Source organism: Gamsiella multidivaricata (assembly GCF_025024155.1).
Source record: "Gamsiella multidivaricata strain RSA 2152 chromosome Unknown BC939scaffold_9, whole genome shotgun sequence".
In the NCBI taxonomy this organism is placed as follows: Eukaryota; Fungi; Mortierellomycota; class Mortierellomycetes; order Mortierellales; family Mortierellaceae; genus Gamsiella; species Gamsiella multidivaricata.
In genome coordinates, this window is record NW_026251717.1 from 278067 (window position 1) to 294920 (window position 16854).

The 16854-nt window shown below is 49.2% G+C and overlaps 6 protein-coding genes across 6 annotated transcripts; 3 read left to right on the forward strand and 3 right to left on the reverse strand.

Moving 5' to 3' along the window:
* Window positions 1-1597: 1597 nt before the first annotated feature.
* BC939DRAFT_473973 (uncharacterized protein) lies at window positions 1598-4905 on the forward strand (the record flags this gene model as incomplete). Its single annotated transcript, XM_051558387.1, is given in 5 exon segments — window positions 1598-2248; window positions 2420-3602; window positions 3945-4387; window positions 4427-4648; window positions 4660-4905. 5 exon segments carry the CDS (start codon window positions 1598-1600, stop codon window positions 4903-4905), a joined length of 2745 nt encoding a protein of 914 aa, XP_051415851.1.
* A 222-nt stretch (window positions 4906-5127) lies between these two features.
* BC939DRAFT_393118 (uncharacterized protein) lies at window positions 5128-7959 on the reverse strand (the record flags this gene model as incomplete). Its single annotated transcript, XM_051552075.1, has 8 exons — window positions 5128-5754; window positions 5943-6094; window positions 6201-6491; window positions 6586-6725; window positions 6813-6968; window positions 7061-7343; window positions 7467-7657; window positions 7766-7959. 8 exons carry the CDS (start codon window positions 7957-7959, stop codon window positions 5128-5130), a joined length of 2034 nt encoding a protein of 677 aa, XP_051415852.1.
* Window positions 7960-8925: 966 nt separating this feature from the next.
* Window positions 8926-10589, reverse strand: BC939DRAFT_440552 (uncharacterized protein; the record flags this gene model as incomplete). The annotated part of the gene is made up of 2 exons (XM_051554089.1): window positions 10139-10589; window positions 8926-10055 (listed from the first exon to the last, which is right to left on the reverse strand). Coding segments are annotated over exons 1-2 (1522 nt in total), but the record flags the coding sequence as incomplete, so codon positions are not given.
* Window positions 10590-11030: 441 nt separating this feature from the next.
* On the reverse strand, window positions 11031-11771 carry BC939DRAFT_321288 (uncharacterized protein). Its single transcript, XM_051551525.1, has one exon. It carries the CDS (start codon window positions 11516-11518, stop codon window positions 11069-11071), a length of 450 nt encoding a protein of 149 aa, XP_051415854.1. The 5' UTR covers window positions 11519-11771; the 3' UTR covers window positions 11031-11068.
* A 1357-nt stretch (window positions 11772-13128) lies between these two features.
* On the forward strand, window positions 13129-13848 carry BC939DRAFT_440557 (uncharacterized protein; the record flags this gene model as incomplete). Its single annotated transcript, XM_051554090.1, has 2 exons — window positions 13129-13485; window positions 13588-13848. 2 exons carry the CDS (start codon window positions 13129-13131, stop codon window positions 13678-13680), a joined length of 450 nt encoding a protein of 149 aa, XP_051415855.1. The 3' UTR covers window positions 13681-13848.
* Window positions 13849-15185: 1337 nt separating this feature from the next.
* Window positions 15186-15758, forward strand: BC939DRAFT_473977 (uncharacterized protein; the record flags this gene model as incomplete). The annotated part of the gene is made up of 2 exons (XM_051558388.1): window positions 15186-15557; window positions 15663-15758. 2 exons carry the CDS (start codon window positions 15186-15188, stop codon window positions 15756-15758), a joined length of 468 nt encoding a protein of 155 aa, XP_051415856.1.
* Window positions 15759-16854: the final 1096 nt, after the last annotated feature.

Below are 16854 nucleotides of genomic sequence, written 5' to 3' on the forward strand. Positions count from 1 at the left end.
GACTTTGAAGATGGGCAAAGACACCACAGATGCAGGCTTTGCTGGCTACTCGCAAATCACCGACTTGATATTGGTCCCTGGAGACAATCTGATCCAGGCTGTGGCCGCTATCGATAATACATTACCTGGTGGATCTGAACTGGCGACTGAACTCTCCTACCAAAACACGACGGTCACCATGTACGGCTTCCCTGGGGTCAGCAAGAACCCTGCCCTGGCTGCTGGATTGCAAAGTCTTGTTACTCAGACTGTCATCCCCGCGGGGTTGGAAACGTTCCAGAACGCTCCTCCCTACAGCGCGACCTGGAAGATCAAAGTTCCGCCAACTGCAGTAAACGATGGCATGATCGAGATCACGACTACCTTCAGCAACCCTTATTTCTCCTTGCCACTCCACATGCTCCTTCCTGTCTCCGATCCAGCTGTGTACACGGGCACGGATCCCAGCCACATTGAGGTTCCCATGGGCAACGGCGGCACCCCAAACCGAATATTCGATTTCCTGAACAACTTCAAGTTCGATCTGGCTCCCAATTCCTCAACCACCATCACGATGCAGCTGCAGTTATCGACGATCGGTATGAACGGAACACCTAGGAGCTACGTGGAGGGGGTGGTTGAGCAATCCAAATCCGGAACCGTTCCGATCTACGTGATGCTTTTACCTGAATGTACCCTGGGCAAAGACCCCCGTAAGTTCCAAGGCTACTGGGCTTCGGACACTATCTACCCTGACCTCACCTTCTTGACGCTTGAGACCGGACCGGACTTTGCGCTGATTCTTGACTGGTTCGATAAGAAGTACCCACCAATGCCTTTGATCGCAACCAACCCAGTCTCAGGGGTTATTTCGCCAACGGTGTCCCCCAGCGTAGTCTTGCCCACGTCGACCGTTACTGCCCCGACGGACTCCTCCTCGACGACCCCATCTACGACTGCGTCAGCAGCACCCAGTTCCGAGCCAACGCCGACAATGACAACGACAACGACAACGACAACGACAACGACAACGACTGGCACCCCAAGCCCGGTGACGAACCCAACACCTGCGCCATGATCTGGAACTAGGACATCTTTTTAATATAACCCCGCAGTTATCATCGCCATCATCAGCTACTCTAATTACGCGCAATGTTAATCCAGCATTGGATAATTATTTTCAATGCCATAATACCAATATAAAGACTTGATTTTTCCTGCTTGAAGGTAATGTGCTGCTAAGATGCTTGCTGGACTGGCGAGAGGACTACTGTGTAACTCGCCCCATGAAGGAAAGGAATGAAGCAAAGTTGGCGCAGTGGGACGGGTCTCCGGAGATTGGTCTGTGCGCAGGGCTCCCACCTGTCGGTGATCCATGGCCATCAATCCGTCTATCCCCTTCCCCCTCTCTTCACCGCTGTGCTATAAGCATCACTAAGAAGATGGTGTCCATTGCTTACAAAGCGGCTCAAACGATGCTGTATCATGGCGTGATTCCTAGAAGGAGGAACACGGTGCCCAATGGACTGAGCCGGAAGAGGCCTGGAACTAACCTGCAGATCATCTTTCATCTTTCATCTCTCATCCCTCATCCCTTTCGTCACTACATGTTGTCACAATGAGCACTCGTCCTCCAACAACCCACGCTCTCGAGATCAACGAGATCCTCTTCCTGGTCGGTAATTTTATACAACAGGCTGACCTCAAATCCTGCTCGCTCGTTAGCCGGCGATGGCACCTCATCTTTGCCTCGCACTACTGGTGGACGATCCTCATGGATTTCTCAGCCCTGCACGAACGCAAGTTTTCCACATACGAGAATATCAAACTCGGACGACTCGAACAGCTGCACTATGAGGAGTCAAAGCAGCCGTCCCTGCATATTGACTATGCAAAGGAGGGGAGGCGCATGGACAAGGAGTTCTATCGCGCCCTTTGCGATGCCGCTCTGAGGCGCGCGCAAAAGGTGGATTGCGTGTTGTCCAAGGAGATCGCGATGGAGTCCTTTTTGGGTCTGATGCTGCTCGCAGGCAGGCGCTACGATCTCAGAAGACTGATCTTTGTGAAGCATTATGATGTCGCGAATATGGAACAGCACCTGATTCAGGTCCCTTCTTCGGCTCTTCCGGATGGTACCCCTGCGAACGACACCGAAGAATTCCTGTCACTCGGGCCGACGACCCAGGAAGCGGTGGATCTCGCCGTTAGGATCATTGAGCAGAACCGGGATTTGGAGGTGCTGCGGTTCGGCGAATTCTTGCCAGAGTTGGTATGTCGGTGGACCAGGACGGAGTTGCGGATGGATCATCTTATCAACGCAGCATTGGCAGGACGTTCCATTCGCCCGCAGCATCCCAACATGGACTCGACACTCTCCTCGCTGCATCAGTCCTCGATATATCAACAACGGTGGCCAAAATTGACGAATGTGCACCTGCAGGACTGTACGCTCCACGGAGATTTTCTTCGGATCTTGTTACTCAATGCCCCAGTACTCGAACGGCTATGGGTGCAAAACATCGTCTGCGATACGAGACTCGTTACAGTTCTCCCTTTGTCGCTTGAGTATCATTACGACTCATCATCCGGCTTGTCGATCATTGGAGTGAATGTTGGCCTGAAACTCAAAACACTCGGTATCTGCAGCGTCATCGGCCTCCCTCTCAGTTATCAACTACAAATCGCAAAGCAGTTCCCGAACCTCGAATCGCTGACCTTGACTCTAGTCCGGACCTGCGATATCACACTGAACCATCTGGCATCATCAGCGTCCTCGCCCCCTCCGAGCACTTCCTCATCTTTCGGTGCTACAAATATTAATGGTACTGGCGAGCCTACGATCGCGTTCCAACCTCTGCATAAACTGAACCTGATCTTCCCTCAAGTGGCATCAAACAACAACGGCGACCCTACGGCTCCATCAACTTACAGGATCGCGCACATCCTTGCCTCGCTCCCATCAACACAGCTGCATGATCTTTCCATCTATGCCTCAGAGTTTCAACTGGGCGATTTCACAAAGCTGCTACGATTACACGCGCAATGGCTGCAGAACATCGAGATCGAGAACTCTACAGGGGTCTCGGGGATGGAAATCCTCAGTCTGTTACAAGTTTGTCCGTCGCTACGGAAGCTGCACGCGCCCAGTGTTCAGATCGAGTACTTTAAAACTCCGTATGATCTGCAACAGGAATGGGTCTGCGGCGCGACGTTACAGAGTCTGACCATATCAGTAGAGTGTTCATCAACGGTAGAGAAATCCATCGTTGCGGCCATTGACGCCTGGTCATCCGGTGCTTCTTACGCCTGCGTCCATTTCTCCTCTCATGGCGATAATGCTCACAACATCCATTCGGAGCCGCCATGTCTGATCCGCCAATTCCAGTTCCTAGACAAGCTCGCGACGCTCACGCGCCTGCAGAATTTAAATCTGGTCTGCTCAAAGGAAGGAACTTGTCTGGAACTTTCGCTAAAGACAGGATTAGGACGTCTAGCACCGTTAAAGCAGCTTCAGGTGCTGGATGTCCGGACAAGGGAAGAACGAGATGCGGTTGCGGCCGCCGTCGCACAGACAGCTTCGCATGGACAGCGTCAACGGACAGCAGCGTGGCTTTGTCGCGAAGGTATGTTCGAGTCTCGGATCTGTCGTAAGTTGACAGACATCGAGGCCATTTGGATGGCGAGGGAGTGGCCAGAGCTGAGAAGGGTTCGCGGGCTCGGAAAAGCTGAGTATGAGCAAGGTCGGCCGCAGGAGGAACAGATAAACCGACCAAGTGTGTTTGGGCCGACTTTGAGGGCATTGCGACCAGATATTGAGACTCGTTAAAGGATGTGCTCGCCTCAGGCCTCATGTAAAGCGCCAAGCAGACGCGGCCTTTTTATTTTTGCAGAACATCATCATCGGAAGTATTGTCCTTTATTTATTTATTTGCATTTCACTCTTTCAAAACGTTTTCTTTTATTAGCAATAAGTAAAGCCGAGAAGAAAAAGATAGGAATGATTACAGCTGACGTACAAGAGAATGACAAATGGATAACTGAATGCTGGAATAAAAAGAACAGGGAAGAGAAGACATATTATGCAGAGGCATTAATGAACTGGCGCACCGAAAAGAAGCCTCGCGGAGAAAATAGTCCAAGCACAATGTCAATTTATATGCTCAGGGCCGCCTCTGGTGCTGCTGCTGATGCTGTGGCCTCTGGTGCTGCTGCTGATGCTGTGGCCTCTGCTGCTGTTGGTGGTGCTGATGAGCTGCTTGCTGGAACGCTTGCGGTGGTGGCGGTGGTGGCGGTCCATGTGTCTGGGAAGCAGGGCTCCAGCTCTGGTAACTCTGCTGCTGTTCCTGTTGCAACGATCCGCCGCTGGCTACGCCCTTTGTGGCATACGGAGACTGATTCGCCGCTGACGGTGAGGACATGATGGGCGACGATCTAGTCGATTCACTAGAGCCGCCAACAGCATGGCGCAAAGGGGGACCGCCCTGTTTTGGAGATAAACCCGCATAGCCAGTTTCTGCAGATGAATGTGGGTGCTGCTGCGATGGTGCCTGTTGCTGTTGGTGAAATTGTCCCGGGAATGATTGTTGGTATCCATACGATGATCCACGTTGGTCGTGCGCATGCTGTTGCCATGTGTCCACAAAGGAAGATGACTGATAACGACCGTTCGGTGATGGATAGGGTTGCTGCCGTTGTGGCGAGCGTGTGGCTGAGGTGCGTTCCACGAGTCCAGAGTATGGCGATGACGAGGCGGATGTCCGTGGAACAATGACCGGTACACTCTCCGATAAGCCTGCTGCTCCTGATGACGGTGATGATGATGGCGCTGATAATGGAGACGATGACCCACTTAGCCTTGGGGACTCAATTGCATTTTTTATAGATGTTGCGGTTGGAAATGAGATCTGTTGCGGATACCGCTGTTGATTTGAGGTGATAGTGGGCGAATTGGATTGCTGGGGAGTGTTTGCGGCGGTCACTGCTGGCTGGGAAGCTTCGATCGTGGAGAGCAACCCAGGTTCTGGTTCCAGCGGTAGAAGACTCTTTAGGCGGCGATTGATTTCCAGGAAAGTTGAGTTGAACAAGTAGAGCAGTTGATCTGCCAGTCTCTCAATTGGCCTCCCTAGCGGTGCGCAAATAATTACAGCGTTAATAAGTGCACCATTCGCTCAATTCGCATACCGAAGACAATAAGTAGCCATAGCTCCAATGGTTACCTGACCGCACGACGTTACCAATACGGTTTTCCACTTTTTGGTCCACCTTATCCCACACAGGGTGATTGTCCGCCACAACCACGAACGAATTCTGCATATACCAAGCCGACAATCGCCTGGTCACCACTGGCAAAGGCTCATCTCCACCAGGGATCAGGACCACACACGACACAGTCGCCATGACGTCCTTCTGTCGCTGGTTCATAAACGAAACCAAACTGTGGCATCCAAATCCAGCACCCAACAAGACGATGCGTCGCGTCCCTGCGGCAAGCATGCCAAAGTTGTCCCAGATATCCGTCAAAAGATCTGTAACCTTTTCTTTGAGGGTGATCCGTTCTTCCTCCGTTGCTGGTTGATGAGGTACGACAATGTCGATCAGTTCATTACCCCCAGAGACGATTTTGTCCACATACTCGGCCACAGAGTCAATAAGAACGGTCTTATCTGGCCGGATGATGTTGCTCGCGCCCATTGTCCGTGCGCAGAAATCGCCACTAAAAATGACAAGAGGCGAAGAATAAAGTTTTAAGGTTAGTCTCACCTTGATATGGGGCTCCTTCATTTCTTGTATCCGCGTCGTTTGCCAGCTGTATTTTTGCATACATTCCGTGGATGAAAACATAGAGAGGCTTACTGCTGTGGCACATTGTGGGTCTAGAAAAAAGAAAAGCAAAAAGAAATGATCAACCTGGATATTCTGCAGCGGTGCCCATTATGCCAAATCCTAGCAGTCCGTGCCTGAACGTACGTTGCGTGCACACTGTCCAAAAACTCCGTGACATAGGACGGATTCGTCAATGGCAGCTTCAACATCTTGTGGCGCTTGTACAGGAACTCTGTTCTGTACACACTGAGAACCTTAGCGAGTTCAACCACCATCGTACCTTCTTTTGCATCTAAGCAGGGGTAAGATGAAGTAACCAATAGAGGTGTCAGCACTCATGTCCAAAGAGGCGATTGCGCGGTCAACAAATAGCTTATTCTTGGGACCACTCCGTTTACCCTGCAGCGGATCGATGCACATCGGCGTAATGCTCTTCCAATACCGCGACTGAATTTCCATGACCTCGTGAATTGTTTGCACGCATACATCATTGGGAATAGCCGGCTTTAGAGCCTCGATCGGATCGCTAAGTAATGCTTTTGTGCACGCCAATCCTGAAACTGCAATTGAATCCAAATTGTAACCTCCTTCCAACGCTAAAATAATCTTTCCGCCAGCTAGAGACTTCAGCATGTGTGTCATGTGTCCGTATGCTGCCGGTGTGACAAGATTCTCGCCAATGTGATCTCCTAATAGAAATCAATATCAAATAAACAGTACTGTTAGGTTCGAAGCTCCAATGCACGCAACCATTCAATATTACTTCACAGAACTGGCTGTTACCTTTTGCGGCGTCGAATCCTGCGCTGACGAGAATGAAATCTGGAGCAAATTCGTAAACGATTGGCATAACGACTTTATGAAATGCATAAATATATTCAGAGTCGCCCATTCCAGGACGTGGCCATGGGATGTTGATGTTTCTAAGAGACACAAGGTGAAATCTGATGAGAAAAAAAGCGTGCGGACCAAATTGATAAAAGACAGATTCGGTCAAAAAAAGCTCTTACCTTCCACGTCCAGCACCTTCGCCCACGGCGGTATTTGCAGCAGCTACTGGGTCGCCGGGGTAGAATGTCCCATCGTCGTACCGATGAATAGAACAGTACACAACATCTGGATCATCGATGAAAGCCTTCTGTGTTCCGTTTCCGTGATGCACATCCCTATTTTCCACAATAGATTGCAGAAGTAAGCATATGACGGTATAGTGTGTATTCATCATCCTTGTGCAAGCTCCTGATATCATGTCACTTACCAATCCATAATAAAAATCTTCTTGAGTCCATGGCGCCTCTGTAGGTATCGTGCTGCAATCGCCACGTTATTGAAAAGACAAAAGCCTCCTGCCTCATCTGGTTCAGCATGATGACCAGGCGGACGAACGATTGCCACTCCATTCTGAACCTGTCCTATCGCCACAGCCTGACAGAGCTCCAGTAAGCTTCCACAGGATAGGCGCGCGCAAAGGGCTGAGTGGTGGTTGAAATAGATGCTGTTATAGTTTTCGGCTGCATCCAACAGTTCTTCTTTCGACATTTCTAAAATTAATACAAATGAAATATAATACTGCAAACGATTAATAACGAGCGTCACCAAGCGATATTTAGCCCTTTCCTGTCAAATTGAATTTTGTGCATGGTCAGACCACAATCCGGTCGTACCTGATGTCTTTTCGATACTCTGAATGAGATTTTCTGTATGGACGAGTGAAAGCTCCTGAAGAGTGGCCTCACGGGAGGGGATCTTGACCATCCTGCCGATGCATCCTGCGTTCTTAAGAGCCTCGAAAATTCTCCAGATCCTCCTGGGGTCCTCGGGATGCCCTTCTTCTCCATGCTCATTGCTGTGGAGTCTGTGGAATCCATAGATAAAAAGTTATTGATAAACGTATGAGCAAACTACAGAAACATATGTATGTGTACCAACTATTGCAGCTCTGAAACAAACATACTGCGGTTACCTCATTCGCACGTCGTAGACGTATCCTGTCCTTGTGCTCCTTCCGTCGATCCTGTCTGGTTGCGGTAGCGGCGCAGTTATTGGGATCACCGCATTGGCGCCAGTACCGTTGCCATTGATGAGTGCGGTATTAACGGCCCCATTGGGCGAAGAGTCGTTGCCTATTGAGTCATCGCCTTTGCTCCTGTCTCGCATGGACATATCGATCTCCTCCAATATGTTCGAAGACTCCACGAGAGCCTGGTGTTCTCCTGCAGGAAAGGGGTCGGGATTGACAAGCGCTGGCTTGTCTTCATCAACCATCATGTTTGAGGAAGGAAAGGCGGCAGACGGATCGGCAGTAATGCTGGTGACCTGTGCTGGTACTAGAAGTATGTATTATCAAAGTATTGGGCAACAAGATTTCGGAAAGGCATGTCAGTAATAGTAAGCGATGACTGCGGCTATGTAGGACGGAAAGAGGCTCTATTGTTCGCAAATGCAATCGCCCTAGGACAGGTGCGACGCGTGTCATATGGATGGATATATCCAACTTAGAGAGTGATTCTCAGAAGGGGAGAGTGATGTGCAGTTGCGGAGAAAAGATCGAAAAGAAAACGAGGCCACCATAGCTTCCTCCAGCGCTTGGCAACCGGGCAGCCATCATCCTTCTTCGGTGCAGAGAATACTAAATGCATTGGCGAAGGGCGCTGAGTCTGTCTGGGACAGAGTGCCATTCGGTGATGACATGGTTGCTGCTGATGGAGATGAGAACCCGTGTTACCGATATTATTTATTCTATCAAATGCCACTCGGATGCGGGGAAGGAGGCCAAGATGAAGGAGACGGGATCTAAGGCGAGAATGACCAAAGATGCTAATGTGATAAGGAGGGATTGTTATTAGAGAGAGAGGAGGGATCTGGAGTTGGCCTGTTTCCATGTCTTTGTTACCACAGGGAATCAAGCTGGGACCACGCCTTGAGGGGCTTGGAGGCCATGACCTCAAACGAGGACTGAAACTGCACAGCTGGAAGCAGCTATCATACCAACTCCCCTTCCCTCTCGTTTCCTCACACCACATTTCCTCTACCCTTCACACTCTTCGTAGACCAATACCGATTCAGGCACCAGCCTCTACAAACTAGCTCTTATTCAGACCACACTAATAAATACATTTACTACACCGGTTTCAACATTTGGCTTATTCTATTGTCATCAATTGGGAGAAGCGATCAAGTCTACTGCTCCGTCCTCTCGTCTCCAGCCCTTGAGCATTCTTCTGTAAGTCCTCCCATGCAGGCTCAATCATACTCAGCTTGACGCGGTCGAAATTTGATACAAACTTGTCCACAAACGTCGTGATCTTCAGGCGTAACTGGATCTCCGCTACACTCGACTTGTCTACTGCAGATCCATTGTTGATGGAGCTGACAGTCGAGGCTGCGGTTGTGCTTGGTATCAATGGCGAGAATTCTCCTTCTGTTGATGCGGATATGATCTGTGATTTCTGTAGCACACCATAATCGCCAGTAGGACCATCCAAACCGATGGCTGGGCTTGAAGGCGGTGGCTGCGAAGTGGGCGTGAGGACAAGGTGTTCAACCAGAGCGAGACATCCAACCAGCATCCCCAAAAACCGAGGTACCATTGGTCTCATGGCCTCAAATTGTTTTCGAGAGCGAGATGAGAGCTGGCGCTGGGTCAATTGCTCCGACAGTGTCATTATTTTGCCTGTAACCCTCAGGATCGCAGCGTGAATACTTTGAATAATAATGATCCAAGCAGGCAGGTTATTGGCGAATGTCGCTACGGCTGGGTCATCGGGCTTCTCAGCAGGCCAGGCAGCGAGACTAGTGCGCAACTGGAATTGAAAAGTTTGCTCTGAGGAAAACGATGCAGTATTGGAGAATACAGCAGCGTCATCAAACTTGAAAATGACTTCGATGGTTGGCGTGAACTCCGTTGAACTGTCGTGTTCGTTCGTCATGGTGAATGTCGCAGAACTGTAGGAATCATATTGTACCAGCGTTGCCTGGCAATGAGCAGCTTCCTTCCGCAAGGCCGACCACTCATCGAATCGACATGTTGAGTACTGATTGATCCAGGAGGTGCATCCTGCTATTTCGTCTGAAAGACTGGCTGAACTGGGTGGTGTATATTTGTTCAAGAGAAAGATGATCAATCCACTGTAGTAGCTGAACCAGGGCGATTTTGTGATATCCATGTTCAAGTATACGTTGAGTTCGCCGTGGCTAGCCTTATCCCTCAAACGCGGTCCATATCCTAAAAGAAATAGGTCGTTGAGCAAGTTCTACGGCAATAAACATTTATCAGTATCATCATTTTATGCCACAGTCTACGTTGCTACTAAAGTGCCATGAACTGGACTCTTACCATGACTTGATCACCGAATTCCAGATAGAGATTGTTAGGTATCCTGGACGCATCGTATTCTTTCAAGACTGGGGACTCGACATCGTAGTATTCCGCAGGGACGATCCTGTCTAGGACTACATCCAGCGTCAAATAATACTCTCCTGCTATCAACGCGCTCCTGCGATCCTCCTTGCACTGATTCACCGCGACATAGACCAAGCGAAGCGCATGCTCAACCAATGGCAGAGTAGACATAACAAACACAAAACTGCTGTTATATACACCCGACTCCAGGTTTCGGCACGCTTCCGCCCATTGCGAGATGGTTCCTGAGGTGACAAAGGCACTCTTACCAATGAGGTTGTCCAATATACTAACTAGCTGTGATGGGTCCAAAGAAGGCGGACTTGGCCCAAACGCCACCTCTTCAAACATAGAATCGAATCCATCAGATGCCGACCGCTGTCGCTGCCCAAAGTAATATGATTTGGGACTCTGATGCCGAATCTGTAGAGGGACGGCTAGCTTTGCTTTAGCTTCATGCGTGATAGTCATAGTGACAGCAATCAACATCGCGCCGTATGCGTCCAAGGGAATTGGGTCTCCTGGGATGATGAACCCATGCCAGAGCAAGTTGCGGATGTTGAGTGTGAGCGGTGATCCAATCATCGTCTTGAGCGTGCGTATCTAGACATTGGACAAAGAGTAGTACGCGGTTTAGGATGCTATAATTCAATAAGTCGAGGTCAAGAACACGGGAGTCGTCGCAATTACCAATGTTCGATCGATACAATTTGTCAAGCAAGGAACTGTCAAAAGGTCTCGAACCAGAAACGGAATGAATTTGTCTGGTCCCTGAAGTGTAAATATAATCTATTTTATACATATATAGGGGACCGTCCTTTGAGAACAGCGATCGAGCAAACATGTTCCTTGGCATGATCCATTTTACACGCTAGAAAAACATACATTGCTGACCAGTTGCTCCAGGACCGTCGACCCAACAAGCCATGCCTGGTCATACTGTCCATTGGTATACAACTCGAACCAAATCTCTGCCGCCCGTCCGCCAGACACGCCCAGCCATTTCAGCTGCTCTGCATACATAGTTCTGAAGGATACTGCGGTATCGTGCTTTTGCACTTGCAGCTCTGATAACACGAACATACATGCCCTCTTAAAAAGATCCAGATCGCAAGGGTCAATCGAAGTGGCGACAGGTCCTTCTATGACCGCCTGCGGCAAGCAGCACTGGATGGATTCGATGGAGAGCAGTCCTTGGTCGCTGAGGAAGCGCGAGGGAGGCTCCTGGGAGTTGCTGAATGACGAGATATGGATAGCATCGTAGCACACAAGGTCGCTGACCAACTGTGGGAGGAATGCGGCCCCTGGGGACATGCTGCAAAGTGTATGTGAATGGTGAGTTGAAAAGCAGAGAATGCAACGATTCGATCTCGCTCACCAGGAGAGTGCACAGCCCAGTGGATCCACGGCGAACTTTAATTCTTTGATAGTCAGGGACGGGCACGACAGACCAACTCCATCTTTGACATCCCTAAGATCTGTCATCTCTTCGTAGAAAAAAACCTCTTCACGGCTGACCTTGCTGGGGGCTGCCATGTCTCTTTCAGCTGGCTATTACTGCCGCCGGAAATATCGCCCTTCAAGCAACAATCAAATACCACTAAACCGGCAACTGCATACTTTTGTTGCAGCCCTCGCTACTTCTCAGCATAACGACAATAATGCTCGGACGACGACTCTAGTGGACTAAATTATCACCATTGAAGTGACGATAAGCGAAGGGCAATAAAAACATCGAATAGCGCTTCTTTAAGCAAAGAACTGCCTCCTTTACAGATAGAGAGGGCTGAGTCGAGCCTATCCCAGTGATTCGACTAAAAATGGAAGTTGCATGTTTCCAGCCGATTCATTTAAAGAGGGCTGGGTCCAAGCCTACGCGATGTCGTACTCAGGCTGTAAACGAGCCTAACCAACTGCGAGTGTTGCGTGCATTCATGTGTCAAGAAACCTAGCCTGTACTCCTCCTTCCGTTCTGTTTACACCAGGGCTGAGGATAACAGACATGAATGTATGTTTTTCCTGGACAGCCCTCGCTTCTCGCGCATATATGCTTAGAGATAATGTTTATTCCTGTGCCACATTTTGATCCTTCGTGCACTCATCTCTCCAGCTGTGGAAACTGGGGGATATGAACGTGTGCGCAACTGCTTGTCTGTACAGTCTCTCGACAGCCCTGAGCTTGCTTCTCAAACACCTTCGTGCGCTCGAAGTTACTATCAGCGGAATCAATGCACACAATCGCCTTGTGTAAAAGAATTCTTTCTCAGCATGCTTTACCTCGCTGGACCCTCTCCTCAAACATACTGCTCCACAATGGGTTGTCTCGATGTCAAGGACACGAGGGGACCCTGTTGACAGTTCACACAGCTACAGATTATCCTGCATCTAAGGCCAACTTGCACCCCAGTTTAGGGTCGACCAAAGCTTTGCGTCTTGATGACTTGTTGACTTGTTATTGTTGTTGTTGTTGTTGTTGTTGACCTGCTGTTGTTGGTGTTGTTGTTATCTCGCCTTCTTTCATGCTCAACATGCCAGTTACTTTATGCAGTGGATACATGATTTACACATTGCGCCAACCGTTTTCCTTTTGGACACCTGTCAGCGAATATTACACAAGGAGTCGGGGCACTCAGTAGACCATTTGATACGCGTCGAGCCCTGTGGAGTATGCGCTACACAAAGAAGACCTGTGGGCGTAAAATAAGCACAGCACATACATGGCCAATATTATTCTCCAATGCAGATGGCCATGTCGAATGCGTTCTCGGCTCGAAGCTTCCGTGTATCCTTCTTTTTCCTTATAAAAAGAACAAGGAGCCTTCTTTCTTTTCTTTTTCTGTTATCCATCCGCCTCCTCTTCACAACCCTGCCCTCCCAAGCTCCTTCCCAAGAAAAATCAAGAAAAATCAACCAAATCTCCGACCATGAGATTCACCGCTATCGCTGCCCTTCTCCTTGCCGCCGTCGCAAGCGCCCAGTCTCCTCCCTTCTCGAACTGCGCGCCCGGTGCCACGGATATGACGGTGACCAGCTTCAGCTTGAGCCCCGATCCTCCATGTGTCGATCAAACTTACTGTAGCAATGTCACCGGAACCCTCAACACCCCTATCATCGACGGTGCCAAGTTGGCGATCACTGGCAGGTATGGTGGACGCGTCATTTACACCGACAACCATGACCTGTGCACCCTCCTTGCCGCCTCTGGACACCCTTGCCCTGTTTCCGTCACCACCACCAGTCTCTCTCTCTGCGTTCTCTTGAAGCCTAATTCCCCCCTTAATGTAAGCCGGAAACACGATACTAAGTGCTTATAGGTGTTTTTCTTTTTTTTTTTTATTGACGCGCTTCTGACCATCTTTTCTTTTTATCGATGACTTCAATAGTACCCCATGGCGCTGACTATCCAGGCCAACAACGGCAACGGCAATGTGCTCTTCTGCCAGGTCGCCACGGTCGTTCCCCGGGCGTGCTCTTAAATCAGTCGAGCAGGCTCACACTCTCCACGGTTCTCCAAAACATCCCCTTCTCTTCTTATTCCTTCTTTTTAAAAGAAAAGCATTTGGCAGTAGGCGAGGGCGATTTTTGTTTTCTAATATTTACTGCTGATTTATCTGGCAACAACAGAAAATAAATTATTATTGGAGGTCAAACCATATATCTGTCTCTCGACTCGGGTGATGCCTGGACGCGTATGACACGCGGGGGTTGGAAGAAAAGGAAGAAGTAGGAGGTGGATCATAAATGGAAGAGAAATGTACAACTTCTTGATTAGCTGCTAATACTAATCCTTGCGAGACAGAAAAAGAAAAGAAAAGATGCGCTGTTGATTTGTGACGCCATATTCCTGCGCGTCGTGCATTTAACCGCGGTCGGTCGCTGTGTCACACAGCTGCCTGTTCATTCTTCCATCTGTACCGCTTTCATGACCTGGTTAAAAGGGCTTCGGCGCCATTGACAATGAATTCCTGCTGCTTTCCAAACCAACTGCGAGCACTACGTGCATCCATGTGTCAAGAAACCTAGCCTGTACCCCTCCTTCCGTTCTGTTTACACCAGGGCTGAGGATAACAGACATGAATGTATGTTTTTCCTGGACAGCCCTCGCTTCTCGCGCATATATGCTTAGAGATAATGTTTATTCCTGTGCCACATTTTGATCCTTCGTGCACTCATCTCTCCAGCTGTGGAAACTGGGGGATATGAACGTGTGCGCAACTGCTTGTCTGTACAGTCTCTCGACAGCCCTGAGCTTGCTTCTCAAACACCTTCGTGCGCTCGAAGTTACTATCAGCGGAATCAATGCACACAATCGCCTTGTGTAAAAGAATTCTTTCTCAGCATGCTTTACCTCGCTGGACCCTCTCCTCAAACATACTGCTCCACAATGGGTTGTCTCAATGTCAAGGACACGAAGGGACTCTGTTGACCGTTCGAATAGCTGCAAATTATCCTGCATCTAAGGCCAACTTGCACCCCAGTTTAGGGTCGACCAAAGCTTTGCGTCTTGTTGACTTGTTGACCTGTTGTTATTGTTGTTATTGTTGTTGTTGTTGTTGCTGTTCTCTCGCCTTCTTTCCTGCTCAACATGTCAGTTACTTTATGCAGTGGATACATGATTTACACATTGCGCCAACCGTTTTCCTTTTGGACACCTGTCAGCGAATATTACACAAGGAGTCGGGGCACTCAGTAGACCATTTGATACGCGTCGAGTCCTGTGGAGTATGCGCTACACAAAGAAGACCTGTGGGCGTAAAATAAGCACAGCACATACATGGCCAATATTATTCTCCAATGCAGATGGCCATGTCGAATGCGTTCTCGGCTCGAAGCTTCCGTGTATCCTTCTTTTTCCTTATAAAAAGAACAAGGAGCCTTCTTTCTTTTCTTTTTCTGTTATCCATCCGCCTCCTCTTCACAACCCTGCCCTCCCAAGCTCTTTCCCAAGAAAAATCAAGAAAAATCAACCAAATCTCCGACCATGAGATTCACCGCTATCGCTGCCCTTCTCCTTGCCGCCGTCGCAAGCGCCCAGTCTTCTTCCTTCTCGAAGTGCGTCATTTACCCGAACAATACGGCCTATCCCACGGAATTGACGGTGACCAGCCTTAGCTTGAACCCCGACCCTCCGTGTATTGGCCAAAATTACTGTATCAATGTCACCGGAACCCTCAGCACCCCTATCATCAACGGCGCCAAGTTGGCGATCTCTGGCAGATATGGTGGACGCGTCATTTACACCGATAACCAGGACCTGTGCACCGTCCTCGCCGCCTCTGGACATCCCTGCCCTGTTCCCATCACCACCACCAGTCTCTCTCTCTGCGTTCTCATGATGACTTATACCCCTCCTGTAAGTCGGAAACATAATACTAAGTGCTTATGGGGGGGGATTATTTTAAACAAAGCTATTGACGCGCTTCTGACCATCTTATCTTTTTGTCGACGACTTTAATAGATTCCTCGCAATATGACTATCGAGGTCACCAACGGCAACGGCAATCGGCTCTTCTGCCAGGCCACCATGAACCTCGTTCCCAAGAAGTGCACTTAAATCAATTGAGCAGGCTCGCCCTCTCCACGGTTCTCCAAAACATCCCCCTTCTCTTCTTATCACTTCTTTTTAAAAGAAAAGCCTTTGGCAGTGGGGAGGGCGATTTTTGTTTTCTAGTATTTATTGCAGATTTATCTGGCAACAACAAAAAATAAATTATTATTGGAGGTCAAACCATATATCTGTCTCTCGACTCGGGCGATGCCTGGACGCGTATGACATGCGGCGGTTGGAAGAAAAGGAAGAAGTAGGAGGTGGGTCATGAAGGGAAGAGAAATGTACAACTTCTTGATCAGCTGCTAATACTAACCCTCGCGAGACAGAAAAGATGCGCTGTTGATTTATGACGCCATATTCCTGCGCGTCGTGTATTTAACCGCGGTCGGTCGCTGTGTTACACAGCTGTCTGTTCGTTTTTCCATCTGTACCGCTTTGGTCACATAGCATGACTGGTTAAAAGGGCTTTGGCGCCCTTGACAATGAATTCCTTGCTGCTTTCCAAACCAAATACGAGTACTGTATGCACTCCATGTGTCAAGAAACCTAGCCTGTACTCCTCCCTTCGTTTCGTTTACACCAGGACTGAGGATAACAGACCTGAATGTATGTTTCTCTTGGACAGCCCTCGCTTCTCGTGTATATATGCTTAGAGATACTGTTTATTCTTGTGCCACATTTTGATCCTTTGTGCACTCATCTCTCCAGCTGTGGAAACTGGGGGATATGAACGTGTACGCAACTGCTTGTCTGTACAGTCCCTCAACAGCCCTGAGCTTGCTTTACAAACAGCTTCGTGCACCCGAAGTTACTATCAGTGGAATCAATGCACACGATCGCCTTGTGTGGACGAACTCTTTCTCAGCATGCTTTACCTCGCTGCAGCCTCTCCTCAGACATCCTGCTCCACAATGGGTTGTCTCGATACCAAGGGCAAGAGGAGACTCTGTTGACTATTCGCACAGCTACAGAGTATCCTGCAACTAAGGCCAGCTAGCACCCCAGTTTAGGGTCGACCAAAGCTCTGCGACTTGTTGACTTGTTGACCTGTTGTTGTTGTTGTTGTTGTTGTTATTACCGTTCTCTCGCCTTCTTTCAT

What these genes read in the sequence shown, in the direction of transcription:
- BC939DRAFT_321288 (XM_051551525.1), bottom strand. Translation starts at nt 11,518, where the DNA reads ATGTCCCCAGGGGCCGCATTCCTCCCACAGTTGGTCAGCGACCTTGTG.